The sequence below is a fragment of the Geotrypetes seraphini genome, chromosome 16 (assembly GCF_902459505.1).
Source record: "Geotrypetes seraphini chromosome 16, aGeoSer1.1, whole genome shotgun sequence".
In the NCBI taxonomy this organism is placed as follows: domain Eukaryota; kingdom Metazoa; phylum Chordata; class Amphibia; order Gymnophiona; family Dermophiidae; genus Geotrypetes; species Geotrypetes seraphini.
In genome coordinates this window covers 12,668,156-12,685,679 of record NC_047099.1, presented here as the reverse complement: position 1 = coordinate 12,685,679, position 17,524 = coordinate 12,668,156, and the positions used below count along the sequence as shown (strand labels likewise).

The 17,524-nt window shown below is 40.3% G+C and overlaps 1 protein-coding gene across 1 annotated transcript; it reads left to right on the top strand.

The window, feature by feature from the left end:
* Nucleotides 1-5,238: 5,238 nt before the first annotated feature.
* Nucleotides 5,239-6,219, top strand: LOC117349635 (olfactory receptor 6M1-like). Its single transcript, XM_033923226.1, has one exon. The coding sequence runs from the start codon at nt 5,239-5,241 to the stop codon at nt 6,217-6,219; it is 981 nt and encodes a 326-aa protein (XP_033779117.1).
* The last annotated feature ends 11,305 nt before the right edge of the window (nt 6,220-17,524 follow it).

The window sequence follows — 17,524 nt, the reverse complement described above, 5'->3', positions numbered from 1 at the left end:
AAGTTTTTATTTAATAGTTATTTTATTAAAATCTGCAAAAACATGCATGAGCTTCCATGTTGTTTCCCTTCAAAGACTCCAGCTAATCCAGAATACTGCAGCCAAGTTGATCTTTGCAAAACGCAAGTCTGACCATGTCTCCCCACTCCTAGCCAAACTTCACTGGCTCCCAGTGATTTCCAGAATCCATTTCAAATGCTCCTGCCTGGCTTTTAAGATCATTCACGGCATCCTTCCTAACTTAATCCCACTATTTTATAACTCCTCGAGTCCTGACTCTACCAGACCCGCCCAAAGGTATAAACTATCCTTCCCCTCTCTACACGGTATTCGCTGTGCAGGCAAACTGGGAAAATCCCTTCTCTTCAGAATCACAGGTCTTTGGAATGACCTTACTACCCCGCTGCGGAACCTGGGCTCCCTCCAATTATTCCGCAAGCAACTGAAAACCTGGCTTTTCACTAAAATGTAATTCTATCCCCCCTTACTCTTCTCTTCTATATATAAGTTCATGTAAACCTTTTTTTTCCTTCTCTTCCTATATTTTAAGTTCTTGTAATCCGTGCTGAGCTCCACAACATCCGTGGAGATGATGAGGTATATAAACTTAAGGTTTAGTTTAGGGGAGCTACTTGCCTGCCTGAGGACGCCGGAGGATCGTTCAGCTACCCTGACCAGCCCGCTGTAGCAGCAGCGTTTTGTATTTAATTGGACAGGCTTTCTTGAAGACGGACCCCTGACGTCACTGGGTCCGTCTTTTGTGCCTCTGCTCTTTCCTATAAATTTCTGCCTGCTGCCGCGGAGGCGGCCGCAGCTGCGCGGCCGCAGGGCGTGGCCGAAGGGGCAGGTCACGCCCCTTGGGAGCCCCTTGGAGCAACGTGGAGCTGTGGACCAGGCAAACAGGTTGTATAAGTTAACTGATTACCGATTATGGGGAAAAGGAAAGTCAAACCTAAAAGTTCGACACCTGTTGTTTTAGGCCGTATGGATAGACACTTGACTTTTTCCTTAGAGACTCCAGCACAAAATTTACCTGATTTGAACTCTCCCGTATCTGGAGCATCGATGAGTCCTCTAGAAAGGACACCCCCCTTCATCCAATATCTGGTGTAAGTGGGAATATAACTCCCACTATTTCCACTGGCCCTGTGATATCATCCACCTCAATAAGTAAATTGATTTTTACTGATATATCTAAACCAAGTGGTTTACTAATGTAGTGGATGAACAACCATAAGCAGTGGAAAAACAAGATATCACTTTAAAAGATTTATGGTTAGGTATTTCTAGAGTTGAGGGGTTTCTCAGAGAATCAATGAAACAAACATCTGATTACTCACAGTCTGTGGTTCAAAAGTTTGAGAATGTGGATGCCAATTTAAATTGTTTGGAAAATAGATTAGGTTTGATTGAAACTCAAAGTAACACATTGCAAGCTGTTTCACTATCTGCAATTAAAGATTCTATGTCATTGCATTTAAAAATGGAAATGTTAGAAAATATGCATCGGGGAAAGAATCTCCGCTTGGTTAATTTCCCTGTGACCCATTTGTTACCAGAAATATTGTTAAGAAAATATTTCAAAGAAATACTGGGATTACCCAATGCGGATAGCTTTTCAATAAATAATTGTTATCATATTCCTCAGAAGAAAAAGGAAACTGTACAGGATGTGGATCATCTGGTAACAGATGAAGTTAATTTGACAGAGTTTCTAGAAGATTCTCAAGATGTTATCCAGACTAGGTCCACAATGATTCTAACAAGTATGAGTGAGACAGATAAAATGTTGTTAATGAAACTTTATTTTAAAAATAGACTGACCAAGTTCTGTGGGGATTTGGTTAGTATATTTCCTGATGTCTCAAGAGCTACCCAGTTTAGAAGAAAAGAATTTCTGAAATTAAGAACTAGAGTATTGGCACTTGAGGCATCTTTTTATTTAAAGTTTCCTTGTAAATGTCTGGTTAAGATTCAAGATACTGAATTTGCCTTTTGGGATCCCATTCAACTGCAACAATTTTTATTAGCCCGTGAACAGAAGTGAGATTTATTTTCTTTCATTCTTCAAAGAGAAATTAGGTTACGAATGTCCATGTCCTAATTTAGTAGGGAATGATTTGGGTTCATTGGAATACAACCCATTTCTTTGTTTTCCTTTAAAACTAAGTTAGTAAATAGCAATATGTTTCCCCATTTTCGTGGGCTTGTAAAGGATTGATTTTGTATTGTTTTGTAGTATTGAAAAATTTTCTATGGAAACCTTTTTTTCCTTGATATCTTTTGATATTGTAAATGTATTAAATTCAAATTAAAAAAAAAAAGTTTAGTTTAGTTCATAGAATAATTTCTTTCTTAAGGTCTTTCACTGGCTTTTACAAAGCCACGGTAGAGGTTTCTATCGAAGGGCGGCGAGGTCAATGCTCTGATGCTCACAGAATTCCTGTGAACATTGAAACATTTACTTTGCCGGACCTCTAGCGCAGCTTTGTTACAGGAGCCCTTAATTTTTTGTTGATTCTTTAAAAAAACACAGACATAGGCCCTCTTTTACAAAGGTGCACTAAGGCCCTGATTCTCCAAAGTGCGTCCCGATTTTAGGCAGCTGTAGGCGTCCTACAGCTGTCTAATCAGCCAATCGGGATGCACGTTTTTTAAAAAAATGCTCCCCAGGCAGGCCGCCTATATTGAAGGCGCCTCCGGGAGCCTAGGGAGGCCCGCAAGACGCCTAAGCTCGCCTAAGGCCCTATGCGTCTCCCTAGTAGAGGAAGAGATGCTTACAATGTAGGCCAACAAAATGCTGGGCCAATCAGGCCTTAGATTAAGGGGGATGGGCGGACCCGCTATGAGGAATTTAGGAAACGTCTGAAAACACGCCTGTTCCTAAAGTATCTAGACAACTGATCCTCTCTTCTCTCTCTCCTCTATTGATCACTCTCTCCTCAAAAATGGATTTCCTGTCCTATTAACCCTCTTTCTTCCGCCCCTCTTAAAGTCAATCAATTTGTACCTTTGCTTAATCTTTGTAAACCGCATAGAACTTCACGGTATTGCGGTATATAAGCTGTTATTATTATTATTATTATTATTATTATTTAAGTTCGATTGTATCTGCTATAAGATCTTGACTGGCTTGGCACCTATCTTTTAGATTCATTCACATTTACTAATAATAAAAATTCCAGACGCTCACATACATTATTTATCTTTCCTTTGGATAAAGAGTGCAAATCTAAAAGATACCAGGCAGTAGCTTGGGATATGGATTAAGTCTCTCTAATTGCGACATCTTGCTCTTACCAGTTATTTAGGAGACATCTGAAAATGTACTTGTTCTCCAGATACTTAGGCCCTCTTTTAGTTTTAGTGCGCGTTTAGCATGCGCTAAATCAATGCATGCGTTAACCACTAATGCATCCTTAGCATAACATGCACACATTAGCATGACTGCAGTTTATGATGAGTCTACCCTATCATCCTGCAAAGTAAAATTGTGTATCAGGCAGTTTAAGTGAGGTAGAGAATTCATTGAAGATGACCTTCACACTGGACGGTCGGTGAAAGCGAAAAAGTTGAGGATTTAATTTTGTTAGTCAGATGAATTAAGGTTTCCTGAATAGCCGAAGAAATGGGCATCTTGGCAAATACAGTTTGGAAAATAATTCATGAAATGTTGGGCATGCCAATTATTCCGAGAATGCTGACACAATGTCAAAGGCCATGAGGATCCAGTACTTTCAGGAGAACTTAGAGATGCTTCACGAAGACCAAGTGATTTTTTTTTCCATTGCTTGACTGGAGATGAGACTTGGGTTTATCACAGAGATCCTGAGTCCAAAATGGAGTCAATGCAGAGGAAGCACAAGTCATCCTCCATCCAAAAAAACATTTAAGATAGAAAAATATGCAGGCAAAATCATGGCAACAGTCTTCTGGGATGATGAAGGACTTTTGCTTCAGGAGTTCATGCCATACAAAACAACCATAACTGGGGAGAGTTACACCAACACAATGATCACTTTGTGGGAGTCAATCAAGGAGAAAAGATGAGGAAAATTCACAGCAGGTGTACTGCTTTTTCATGACAATGTGCTGGTGCATATGTCATGACAATCACAGGCTGCCATCCAAGAATGTATTTTTTAGCAGCTGAACCACCCACCCTATAGTCCTGACCTGGCTCCCTCAGATTATTTCTTGTTCTGAGTTTTGAAAAAATCTTTCCATGGACAGTGGTTTTCAAGTGATGAAGACATCAAGGAAGGTGTGGCATCCTAGTTTGAAGGGGTGGGCCCATGTGCCTAAGGCCCCGCACACAGGAGGGGCCTAAGGCTCCTGGGCCTATTCTGATTGGCCCAGCGGTACCAAATCCCTGCCTACTGGTGGGGCCTAAGGCGCCTGGGCCAATCAGAATTGGTTAGGTTGCCGGGCCGCTGAACTGATGGCGCCAACGGCCATCAGCTCAGCAGCCCGTTTTTCAGCACTTAGACCTGGTTTTATTTCATCTAAGTGAAAAAGGTCTAAGTGCCGACTAAACTGTATTGGTTATACCTGTTGTACGGTTAGGTGTAGGTCGGCCCACCTCCTGCCCACTGCCCGCCTTTTCCCCTCCTCTAAACACACCTCTTTTCTCTCTGTGCTTTTAGAGGCAAGGGAAAGGCCTAAGTTGGTTTTAGATACGTCTAAAAACCAGCTTTGGTTATGGGTACATGGACGATCAGGCTTTTTGATCGTCCAAGTAGCCATTTAGGACACTTTTTAGACTTTTTTTTTTATTATTACCCCCTTAGCTTTCTTTATTCAAAAACCTCAGACATCATGCTTTACATTAAAGATCCCCTTAATTCCTGTTGTATTATGCCCCCCCTATGTTTTTATAAACCTTTTAAATATTTTGTATAAAATGGAAACCACTTTGTTTATAAAAGCGGTATATCAAGACCTAAATAAACTTGAAACTCATTATTCTTATATTTTCTCCATAACCACTCAGATTTCCTCAGTTCCTGTTTCACAGTTTAGAGAATTATTGAAAAATAAAACAATTTTTTTTTTGAAAACACTTTTCTTTCCTACTGAAATAGATAACATTTCCTGATAAGCACAAATATCTATGCCAGTCAGTTTTAGGGACCATATATAGAATCCCGGGGATAACACTGTGGTAATGCTCCATTTCTGCATGGCAAAATTAGCATTAATTAGTGTCTTCCTTCAGCAGTAACTCCTACAAGACAGATGGAGAATTGGACCCAGATTCTCGTCACGGAATTTATCTTCACAGGTTTCCACATCACATGGGAATTTGGAATCATGATCTCCCTACTCCTAGTGCTGATGTATGTCTCCACAGTCACATCCAACCTCATCATCATCATCTTGGTCTGGACAGATCACCGCCTCCATTCTCCCATGTACTTCTTCCTCTGCAACCTTTCATTCCATGGGATCTGGTTCACCTCCACTATTGTACCCAAGCTACTCTCCAGCTTTCTTATGGACAATGGCATTTCAGTCACTGGATGCATCTTGCAGTGCTTTTTCTACTTTTTTCTGGGGACCACAGAGTATATTCTTTTGCCAGTCATGTCCTTTGATCGTTATGTGGCCATTTGCAACCCACTGCGCTATGCAGTCATCATGAACAATCGTGTCTGCCTCGGACTAGCGCTAACTTCTTGGATAGGGGGTTTCCTCTCTATGTTCTCACCATTTATCATGATACTTAGACTGACCTTCTGCAGGTTCAACACCATAAATCACTTTTTCTGTGATGCTGCTTCCCTAATTCATCTCTCCTGCACAGATACTGCACTACTTGATCTGGTGGTGTTTGTTTCTGCATCTGCTGTGTTAATCAGCTCTTTACTGCTGACAACGATATCTTATATATATATCATATCTACTATTCTTGCAATATCTTCTGCAGATGGCAGGCGGAAGGCCTTCTCTACGTGTGGCTCCCATATCACTGTGGTCACCATTGCATATGGGACGGCAATTTTCCTGTATGCCAAACCAGCCAACTCTGACTCGTTTAACTTAAACAAAGTCATGGCTTTACTTATCACAGTGGTGACGCCCCTGTTGAACCCATTTATTTATACTTTAAGGAACAAGCAGGTGAAAGAGGCCTTGGTAGATGCTGTGAGAAAGTGTAGACTTTCACAAGGGCTGGGAAAAGATATGATTCATCTCCACCACTTGAGGCTTCAGTGAGCTGAGCAATGGTGATTTTCCACTAGGCATGCCAACACATCAACCTGTGACCTATTGTTACCAAGCAGTAATTTTAGTTTTAGGAAATTAGCACTACAGCTGATTATTTAATAATCGAGGCATAGGAACTAATTAAAAATTCTAAATAGCCTTCAATTATTGTGTCAGCATTCCACCAGTGCTATGATATTGGCCGCTTTCTACAGGAAAACTTTTGGTAGGCCCTGTTTCACTTGTTTATCATATCAAAGAATGAGTGATATAGAATAAAATGCTGTTGTGGACCTGAAATTAAAAAAAAACCCACCAAAGGAGCAGGAAAGACCTGTTTTGTGGCCTAGAGGTTTTCTTTATAGTAAAGTATTTGCAAGGTTTGTTTGAGGAATAAGGACCTGCTGCACCAGAGAATTTACAACACTGTATTCTGGCTAGAGACATGGTAAAATTCAGTGCAGTGATAACATTTTTACGGATTTCTACCAAGCTAAGTCAGAGGCCTCCTGTAATAATAATAATAACTTTATTTTTGTATACCGCCACACCACACAGTTCTAGGCAGTTCACAAAAAAGAGAACTGAACAATCAGTGAATAGTAAAGATACTGAAGAAATACAAACGATGGGAAAAAAAAGTATCAAAATCATGACCTTAGAATTACAGGGTTCTAAGTGACAATTGTCAGTATTTTTTTACTCCGATGACTTCCGGGTTCTATCTGACATGTAGATGTTACAACACTCACGAGGATTTATTGCAACTTAACTGTTCCTTCATTTCATAAGAAATTACATGGTTCTATGTACAGAAATTAGCCTAGGCATGGGATTATAAGGTTCTAACTGGGAGAATGACTTTCAGTACAGTTAGAACCATGTAATTCTAAGGTCACAAAAATGACAAATTTATCAAAAAGATAAGTCTTCACCAATTTTCTAAAAGAATAATAGGATGAAGCATGTAAAAGGAAACAAAACGCACTGTGGACTCTTTATGGATAGAAATCCCCTATATGAAGGAGGAGAACAGACCGACAATGAAATGCTAACAGAAATGAGAGAAGCTAACAAATTTGGCAACAAACAAATGATGGGTTTATATTTGGTTACAGTTATATCTCGCATTGTAAAATCTAAGCAAGATTTCAGTTATTCCCTCCCTCTTCTGAAACTGACCCGTGAATATGGCATCAGTCCATTATTGAAAAGTAAAATTTCTACATGAAATAAATGACTGCTTTATGGAAGTCACTACTTCAAGTTCCATTGATCAGTGGCATTACTGTAGACCTTCTCTTTGAGTAGACCATGAGATTTGGTGCTAGACATAGTGCAAGGGCACCTTAGTAACGGTACATAAGAACATAAGAATTGTCATACTGGGACAGACCAAAGGTCCATCAAGCCTAGTACTGTATCATAATAATAAATAATAATAACTTTAATTTTTCTATACCGCCACAATCTTACGACTTCTACGTGGTTTACAGTGAAGAGAGCTGGACAATCAGCAAATTACAGAATACAAATAGCGAGGATGCCACAGTACAGTCAGTGAATTACAGAATACAATTAGTAAAATAAAATACAATACAATACAATTAGTTCAATACACATATTTCTCAAGTTATCAGCATGGTGTTAATCGTATGGTAGCTGATTAGGAGATAAATCTATTGAATAGTGCTGTTTTAATTTCTTTCCGAAATGCACCGTAGTTCAACCTAGCTCTGTTGATAAGAACATAAGTACTGCCTCTGCCGGTCAGACCAGGGGTCCAACGTGCCCAGCAGCCCGCTCCCGCAGCAGCCCCTCAGGTCCATGACCTGCATGTGATCGTTCACCCAAATCGTTAATTCCCTATTCATTTACTATCCTGTATAGTTACCCTTCAATCCCCTTATCCTTCAGAAAGTCATCCAATCCCCTTTTGAAACCCAATATTGTACTCTGTCCTATCACCTCCTCTGGGAGCGCATTCCAAGTGTCCACCACCCTCTGAGTAAAGAAGAACTTCCTAACATTCGTTTTGAATCTGTCTCCTTTCAATGTTTTTGTTGTCCCCGCTAGTCTGAAGAATCTGTCCCTCTCCACCTTCTCTATGCCTTTCATGATTTTATAAATCTCTATCATGTCGCCTCTAAGTCTCCAATTTTCCAGGGTGAAGAGCCCCAACTTCTCCAGCCTTTCAGCATACGAAAGGTTTTCCATGCCCTTTATCATCCTTGTCGCTCTTCTCTGGACCCTCTTGAGTATCGCCATATCCTTCTTAAGGTAAGGTGACCAGTATTGGATGCAGTGCTCCAGATGCGGGCGCACCATCGCCCGATACAGTGGTAGAATAACCTTCTTCGTTCTGGTGGTGATACCCTTTTTGATAATGCCCAACATTTTGTTTGCTTTCTTTGAGGCCGCTGCACATTGCGCCGCCGGCTTCATTGTTTTATCCACCAATACCCCCAAGTCTCTTCCTAGGTTGCTTTCCCCCAGTACCCTCCCTCCCATCGTATAGCTATACATCGGGTTCCCTTTCCCTATATGCAAGACTTTACATTTCTCTACGCTGAAGCTCATCTGCCATCTTTTTGCCCACTCACTCAGTTTGTTCAGGTCTCTTTGTAGTTCTTTGCATTCCTCAACGGTTCTGACCCTACTGGAGAGTTTTGTGTCATCCGCAAATTTTATAACTTCGCACTTCGTCCCTGTTTCCAGGTCATTTATGAATATATTGAACAGCAGCGGTCCCGACACTGACCCCTGTGGGTCACCACTTGTGACCCCTTTCCAGTCAGAGTAGTGTCCTTTAACTCCTACCCTCTGTTTCCTGTCCGCCAGCCAGTTCCTGATCCATCTGTGCACCCAGGGCTTGTGGGTTCAAATCCAGCACTGTTCCCTGTGATCCCGGGCAAGTCATTTAATCCTCTGTAACCCCAGGTACATTAGATAGGTTGTGAGCCCACTGGGCCAAATAGTGAAAAATGCTGGACTACTTGAATATAAAAACCACTTAGACAATTTCCATTGCTAGGCAGTACCCGTGTCTGTCTCAACAGCAGACTATGTACTTTTCCTCCAGGAACTTGTTGAAACTTTCTTTTTTAAACCAGTTACATTAACCACTCTCACCACATCTTGAGCTCTTGGTGGATTCTAGCACATGTAGAGCAAACTGGCCATCTTGTAGCTTCTATGATCGTTATATTTTTTTTATGGATATGATGATGCCAGCTTGTAGAACTTCTGCACACATCTTGCATTTTAATGCAGTGAGTAATAATGCCATCTAGCGGTCAGATAACATGATAACAACATTGATGCACTTTAGAAAACAAAATACATTTGTTGCAATGTAACTTGAATCAAAATTGGTCCTTAACACTCATCAATAATAGGCTGTAGGACAGATTATTTTTATGCAGCTTAGTAAATGAGACTCTTACCCCCTCCTTTTCTAAGGTGTGCTAACCATTTAGCGCACGCAAACTGATTTAGTACACGCTAATCGATTTAGCGCATGCTAATGCATCCGTAGAATATAATAGACATGTTAGCGTTTTGCGCAGGCTAATCAGTTAGTGCATCTTAGTAAAAGAGGGGGCTAGTTTCATCTCTTTATTTCAATTATATTACAGTATACCCCCGAAGTTCACGGAGGTTGTGTTCCAGGAGCACCCGCGGACTTCACAAAACCACGATTATTGGATGCGGTTTAGGAGCGGGGATCAGAGGTGGGGGAGGGCTGCAAGGGCAGTGGCTCACCACTTGGCTGCTTTTTTTAAACTTGGATCTCGCTGGAGATGCCGAGGACTTCTGCCCGTCTGCAGTTGGCTGCCGATCTGCTCTGCCTCCTGCCATCTTGTGCTTTTGGGACTTTCTCTGGAATCATTGTAGTCTTCTGATTTTTTTTTTTTCTTTTTTTAATTTTGCTTTGCCCAAAACTAATGCTACAAACTCAGAAGTTTGAAATCCCCTCTTCTTGTGGACTTTTTTTAAAAGGGGCTCCGAGCGGTGAAGGAAAGAAGGGTCCTTGAAAGTACCCCAGCCAGGAGAGGGTCCACCAAAGTAATTTCACCCTAAAACACTTGGAACCCCCTTCACAAAACCTCTGGATTAAGGAAGAACAGAAGGAGACTATATGGCAACAAGGATACCTAAGGGCAACCTTTTGCAGAATCTTGTGGTATTTCATATAGTACTGTGAGTTGCCATAAAAGGTCATGGCAGCCATCTTACAGGCAGGAGTAAGGGAGCCATGTTCTTGCATTCAATGATTCCCCACTGGACCACCAGATATTCAGGTAGGCCTGGGGGTGCTTACTTAGATATGGAGGGGCCTGGCATGGTATGGAGAGGTTTTGCCATGGGGCTAGGGAGTAGAGAAACTGGCATTAATGGGTGGATGGGATGGGAACTAAAAGACATTTTTTATGTACAAAAAAAAAGGATGCTTAACTTGATGGTCCTTTGGTCTCACTACTACTACTACTATTAATTATTTCTAGAGCTCTACCAGACCTACACAGCGCTTTACTGAGTCACAAATGAGACAGTCCCTGCACAAGTGAGCTTACAATCTAAACAATCAAGACAGACAAACAGTATGCCAGGATAGAGATTACAGTTAGAGGGGATGGTTAAATTGCTGGCTAGTGTGGAATGCAGAGGGCAGAGGAGAGTAGGGTTATGAGTTGAAGGCTGTCTCAAAAAGGTGAGTTTTCAGTCTACTTTTGAAGAAGGGAAGGGGCATGTATGGAATTTCTTAAATTCTTAATAACAGTTCTTCCACTTCATATTTATTAAAAGAACAGAAGACAGTACAATTCTGGATCAGAAAAAGGCCAATGGCTCATTGACTCCAGCATTCAAGTTATTTGGAAATGTTATTTGGAAATGGTAATGAAGAGATCCATTCAGATATAACCACTTCCACAACTCAAAGCATCTCCAGAACCTTAAGCACTGTGAGGAACCTCCTGAAGTCCAGAATCCTTGCTTTATATGTGAGCAGCTCTGCTTGTGCTCTCATTCTCTGGTGGTTACTGGACTACAGGAGGCCATCTCCAATGACATCTGCAAATTTCTTCTCATTGGTGACTACCAGGCTGAACATCAATAGTGATAACATTACAGCCAAATAATAACATTTGGATCTATATGCTTTATTATTATTATTATCATTATTTCCATTTGGGATTGGGATTTAAAGATCTATTTTTGATATGGAATGGAAACTCCTGCAAGAAAAAAAAAAGTCTGAATCATCCACACTTGGCTTTTCTTCTCTAGCCCTTGCCGTTGCTAAATTATTGATTGTAAAATAATATCTATGTAAAAAAAGAAAAAAACCCCACAGATTTCCATTGCTGAAGTTAATGCAAAGTCCTTGCAGGATTTACACAAGTCACACCCCGGAGGATTTCTCTTAGTTAGACCTTCTGATTTCTAAGGCAGTAATTGGAGGGATGTGGAGGCTTTCCTCTGAGATTTTGGGCTGTTTTAAGCTCTAGCCTAGTTGCTTTGAAACACAAGGCCCCTAAGATCAATTCTGTCATATAGAGTTAAGGAACAGCTGCTTATGCTATTCTGGATTTGAACTCTGGTGCCTTATACATGTCAAGCATTCAAACATAGATACAGAAATCATAACGGAGAGACTATCCTTCCTTCTCCATGGTAAATTGACCTCTGGTAATTCTGATGTGAACACGTAGAACAGATCTTAGAAAAGCATGAACTGAAATAGATTTCCATGCTAATTCATACAGTATTGCTAATCTCAAATCTAGTATATTTTATTTTATTTTTATTTTTTTGTTGTTCAAAGTTTTTATTGTAATTTTTGAAATACAAGAACAGAAAAATATAACAAACTTCAAGGTGTTCAGTTACAATACATTAGTCCAGTGGAGTACCACTAGTCAGATATTGGACTGATGATTAAATTCACTTACCGGAATCACTTGATATGCTAATGATCTATATGCTTTATATTTTATTTTTAAGAAATGGGTAAATCAATGATTCCCTCTATAGAAAGGCTGTGGAAGTAATTGGCTTTTTTTTTTCCTGTGAAAGGATGTGGGTTTGGATTCAAATGTTAATATATGTTAAAATTAGAGGATTTGTTTTGGGATTATATGTTTAAGTGATTTGCTCTACTGTATATGCTGAATTTTCTGACTGAGTTGACCTTTATCTTTTAGAAATATTTAGTGTTAATTTCTCTGTTGCTAGTTTAACCCCCTCTTTTACTAAGGTGTGCTAATCGAATTAGCGTACGCTAAATGCTAATGCATCCGAAGACTAACATGCATGCGTTAGCGATTAGCGCACCTTAGAAAAAGAGAGGGTAAGTTCCACTCAAAAGATCTCTAAAGGTTTTTTTTTAAGTAATATTTATTAAAATCTCCAAAAATATGCATGAACTTCTATGTTGTTTGCCTGCATAGAATCATTCATTTCTTAAAGACTTATACAGGCTTTTACATAGCCACGATAGAGATTTCTACTAGAGAATGACACGGTGGTTGTTACCTGTGGCTAGCTGCGAGTAGCTGCGGGAAAGCCGCCGAAACAGGGGAAAAAAATAGTAGTCGCTGCGGGGACGGGGACAAGGCCATTCACTGCCTCGTAGAGCGGTGAATGGTCTTGTCTCCGCAGTGAGGCAATCAAGGATCGCGCGGTCCAGCAGCCCCCACCCGCCCGATCGTAGCGTTCAGCCAGCTCCCTCCTTCCATCTCACCTTATATGCAGAGTTTGGCGGCTTTCTATTTCGCCCAGCTGGTAAAGGGGATGAAACTCCTCTCGTATGAGAAAAGACTAAAATAGTTAGGGCTCTTCAGCTTGGAAAAGAGACAGATGACTGAGGGGAAATATGACTGAAGTCTACAAAATCCTGAGTGGAATAGAACGGGTACAAGTGAATCGATTTTTCACTCCATCAAAAATTGCAAAGACTAGGGGACACTCGATGAAGTTACAGGGAAATACTTTTAAACCCAACAGGAGGAAATATTTTTTCACTCAGAGAATAGTTAAGCTCTAGAATACGTTGCCAGAGGATGTGGTAAGAGCAGTTAATGTATCTGATTTAAAAAAAGGTTTGGACAAGTTCCTGGAGGAAAAGTCCATAGTCTGTTATTGAGAAAGACACGGGGGAAGCCACTGCTTGCCCTGTATCGGTAGAATGGAATATTGCTATACCTTGGGTTTTGGCCAGGTACTAGTGATCTTGATTGGCCACCGTGAGAACGGGCTACTGGGCTTGATGGACCCAGTAAGGCTATTCTTATGTTTTTAGTTTTTAATCAGCGTAGCCAATTAATGTACCAATTAAAACCAATTAAGTTACCAATTAAAACCAATTAAGTTAGGCAGCAGTAGGGTGCTAACTTCAGGCACTGTTTTTAGAATCATTACATTACATTACATTAATGACTTCTATTCCGCCTGTACCTTGCAGTTCTGGGCGGATTACAAAAGAAACAGCTGGACATTTCCAGGAGTATTACAAGAAGATTGGAGATTACAAGAAGATTGGAGAATTACAATTAGGGTTTAGGATGTAGAAAAGATGACTGGGCTATTCCAGTAGATTTACAGTTTGGGGTGCTGTACAAATAGGAGATAGTGCAATTCTAGTAAGTATACAATTAGGGAAGCAGTAGACGTGCTTGGGCTTTGAAGAGAAGGAATAACTGGAGATGAGGAGAGGTTGTGGGGGGGGGGGAGCATGGAGGGAAAAACCAGGGTTAGAGTTAAGACGTCTGGATGGATTTTTTGAATAGCAAGGTTTTGATTTCTTTTTGAAAGGATTTGAGGTCGCTCATAGATATCAGCAAGTTAGAGATGGTATGGTCAAGCTTTGCTGCTTGCATTGCAAGTAGGCTGTCGAACATCTTCTTGCGCTGGGTGCCTTTGAGTGGGAGGTAGGTAAAGGGGTCTGGGTTCTTCTTTGTCTAGTAGTGAGGTTTAGATTCAGGCGGTTGTTTAGGTATATGGGGGCTGTGCCGTTTATTGCTTTGAATAATAGACAGTATAATTTGAATTGAATTTGTGCTTGTATTGGTAACCAGTGTGAGTCTAGGTAGGCTGTGGTGATGTGGTCAATTTTTTTAAGCGAGTAGATAAATCTGAGTGCGGTGTTTTGGACTGTCTGTAGTTGTTTTATCATGGTTGTAGGGCATGGTAGATAGAGGATGTTGCAGTAGTCCAATAGACCTAGGACTAGGGATTGGACTATGAGTCTATATTGCTCTGTGTCGAAGAATTTTCTAATTTTTCGTAAGTTGCACATGGTTAGAAATGCTTTCTGGGTGGACTTGTTGATTTGGACCTGCATTGTGCAGCATCTATCTATCGTTACTCCTAGGAGTTTTAGGGCAGACTGTATAGGGTATTTGGTGGTGTTAAGTTCTAGTTCTGTGATGGAAGGGGTTTTGTCCTTTTTGAGTAGTAGAAATTTTGTTTTGTCTGTGTTGAGCTTCAATTTGTGGTCTACCATCCATTTTTCCACTGCTTGTAGAGTTTTTTCCAATTTTTTTAGTTGAAGTGGGGTCAGGAGGATCGAAGGGTAGGAGTATGGTGATGTCATCTGCATAGCTAAATGAAGTTACATTTATGTTATCTAGGGTAGAACCAAGGGAGGATATAAAGAGGTTGAAGAGGGTAGATGAGCCTTGAGGAACTCCACAGGGATTGGACCAGGTTCTCATTTAAGATCATGTGACTTTACTCTAAATGTTCTAGATTTAAGGAATCATTGGAACCAGTTGTATATCCTTCCTGAGATCCCTATGGTTTCAAGTATCTGTAGTAGAATGGTGTGGTCAACCATATCTAATGCTGCAGAGAGATCAAGTTGAATTATCAGCATTCTTCTGCCTTTGCTGAGGTGCTGTCGGGCCGTATCTAGTAGGGTTACTAGTAGAGTCTCCGTGCTGTGATTGGATCTGAACCCTGATTGAGAGGGTTGAAGAATATTGTGGTTTTCCAGGTAGTTAGTGAGGTATTGTGCAACTAGTCCTTCTATTAGTTTGACGTAAATTGGTATTGAAGCGATGGGTCTATAGTTGGCGGGGTTATCTATTAGACCTTTGTGATCTTTCACTATTGAGGTGATTATGATTTCTCCTGAGTGCTGTGGAAATTGACCTTCTGTGAGTGTAATTTGGATCCATTGCATGAGGCTAGCTCTAAATTTGGGGGTGGCATTTGTTATCAGATAGGTGGGTCAGTTTTTCAGGTCATATGAGGCCTGGCTATATTTTTTTGTAGCGTCGATTCATGTCAGTCCAGTGGACTGCTGGGAAGTCTATCCAGATCCTGTCTGCTGCAGTAGCTTCTCCTATTGGGGGGTTTGTTATTATCTCGTCGAGGTGGGTGCGTGTGTTGTTGAAGGTAGTCCTGATCGTTGTAATCTTGTTTTTGAAGTAGTCTGTGAGTTGGGTGGCTGTTGGTGGATGTTTTCCTTGAGCTGCTAGGTAAGGTTTGGTGTCAGTGAGGTTTTTTACTAGATTGAATAGTTTTTTAGAGTCTAGAGACTCCAAGCCCACTAGTTTGGAATAGTAAGCTTTTCTTTTTTCCTTGAGTTTGATCTTGTACTGTTTGATTAGGCTTCATGCTATTTTGGATTGAATCAGAACCTCAATGTCTTCTTGAGATAGTCACGATATTTAAAAGAAAGGATAAAGCCTGCGAAGCTGTTCAACTCTTTGCAACAAGGCCTCATGGCATGTTGATGAATATGTATCTTGGAAAGCAGTGCTGTACTGTTGCAATGTGATACCTCAACCCTGAAGAAGAGAGGGAAATGTGAATTCATGTCAGAAGAGGTGATTACTGATCAATGAATCATAAAAAGATAAGTTTATTTGTTAAATATATTAATAAGAAGATGGAAGAATACATATGCATTTATACATACTGTATATAAAATGGATTAATGAGGATGTAAGCAGGAAGATCACAAAGTTATATACTCTGACAACTATCTGAAGATCTATTAAAAAAAATGTTAATATTATACAGAAATTCTAATTGTCCTATTATACTTTTGATTATTGATTAGATTAACATATCCCTCAATGTCATATTTATCATAGGCAAATAAGACATTTACTTAATCGTGTTACTGCTATATTGACTTGAATTTGTACTCTTTGTGCATTGAGTATAAATGAATCCACATTTTCTCACTGTGTTTACAATCTACATCTCAGAGAGAGTTGACCAACGTGATCAAAGTTAGAAAGGACGGGATATGTTGGAGGCAACAAGGGTTCCTACATGCAATAGTGAAATAATAATAGAGTCAAGAGAATAGGTTTCTCATATACTATAATTAATGCATGACACAGACAGGGGAAGGAAGGGAGACCCCCAAAAGTCATTAGTGTTCAGAAAAGTATGGACCTAGCTATAATGTTTGAACCCTTAATTTTTAAGCCCTATTTGCAATTTACAGGTGTAAATACTGGCATTTGCAGGCATAAACCTGCCCTATCTTCTGTATTTTATAAACTTGTGTGCTCAAATTTAGGCTTAGTGTGCTAATTTGCATGCACAATTTAGAGAATAAAGTCAGTTGTATACTGTTATTAGACTTAGCCAATTAGGGACAAGTACTATAAACGGCGCCTACATTAGGCTGGACTAAGGGCCTGATTCTGTAAAGGACACCGATATCGGTGGCCACCTAAGAAGCAGCCGCCGATCGCATGTCAATCACTCATCAGCGTCCTTTACAGAATTGTTGAGCAGACACCTAATGAATGTAGGCCATTTTACAGGCCTACATCTAATGCATCTGTTTCATACCTACAGAGATGTGTAGGAATGCTTAAACAAATCCAAGGCCACTTCTAGGCGAAACCATGCCTACACTCTGCCTTGAGTGTGCTTAAGCATGCTTACTTGTCTCTGTAAATGCGTTACAGGTGCATACAATGTCCGTCCTCACACAATTTTTTTTAAACATTTATCCTGATTGGCTGCTACCGCCACCTGCAATTTGGATACACATTTAGAGAATCAGGCCAAAAATGTATAGGCAATGATGGAGACATTCTCAGCTTTGTTGGTTAGGCAGAAAACTTTTCAGTGGCCCCTCATAGAGCTAATGAAAATTCTCATACCCAGATTGCCACCATAAAACCAGTCATCTATTACAGCAGTTCATAATTTATACATATAACTCAATGCCCTGACCAGGATCAACCAGACTCCACTCTTGTGTATGCCTACCTTCAAAGTATATGCCATCGCATTACAGAATATCAGATATCTGGAATATTGGCATTTATCTACA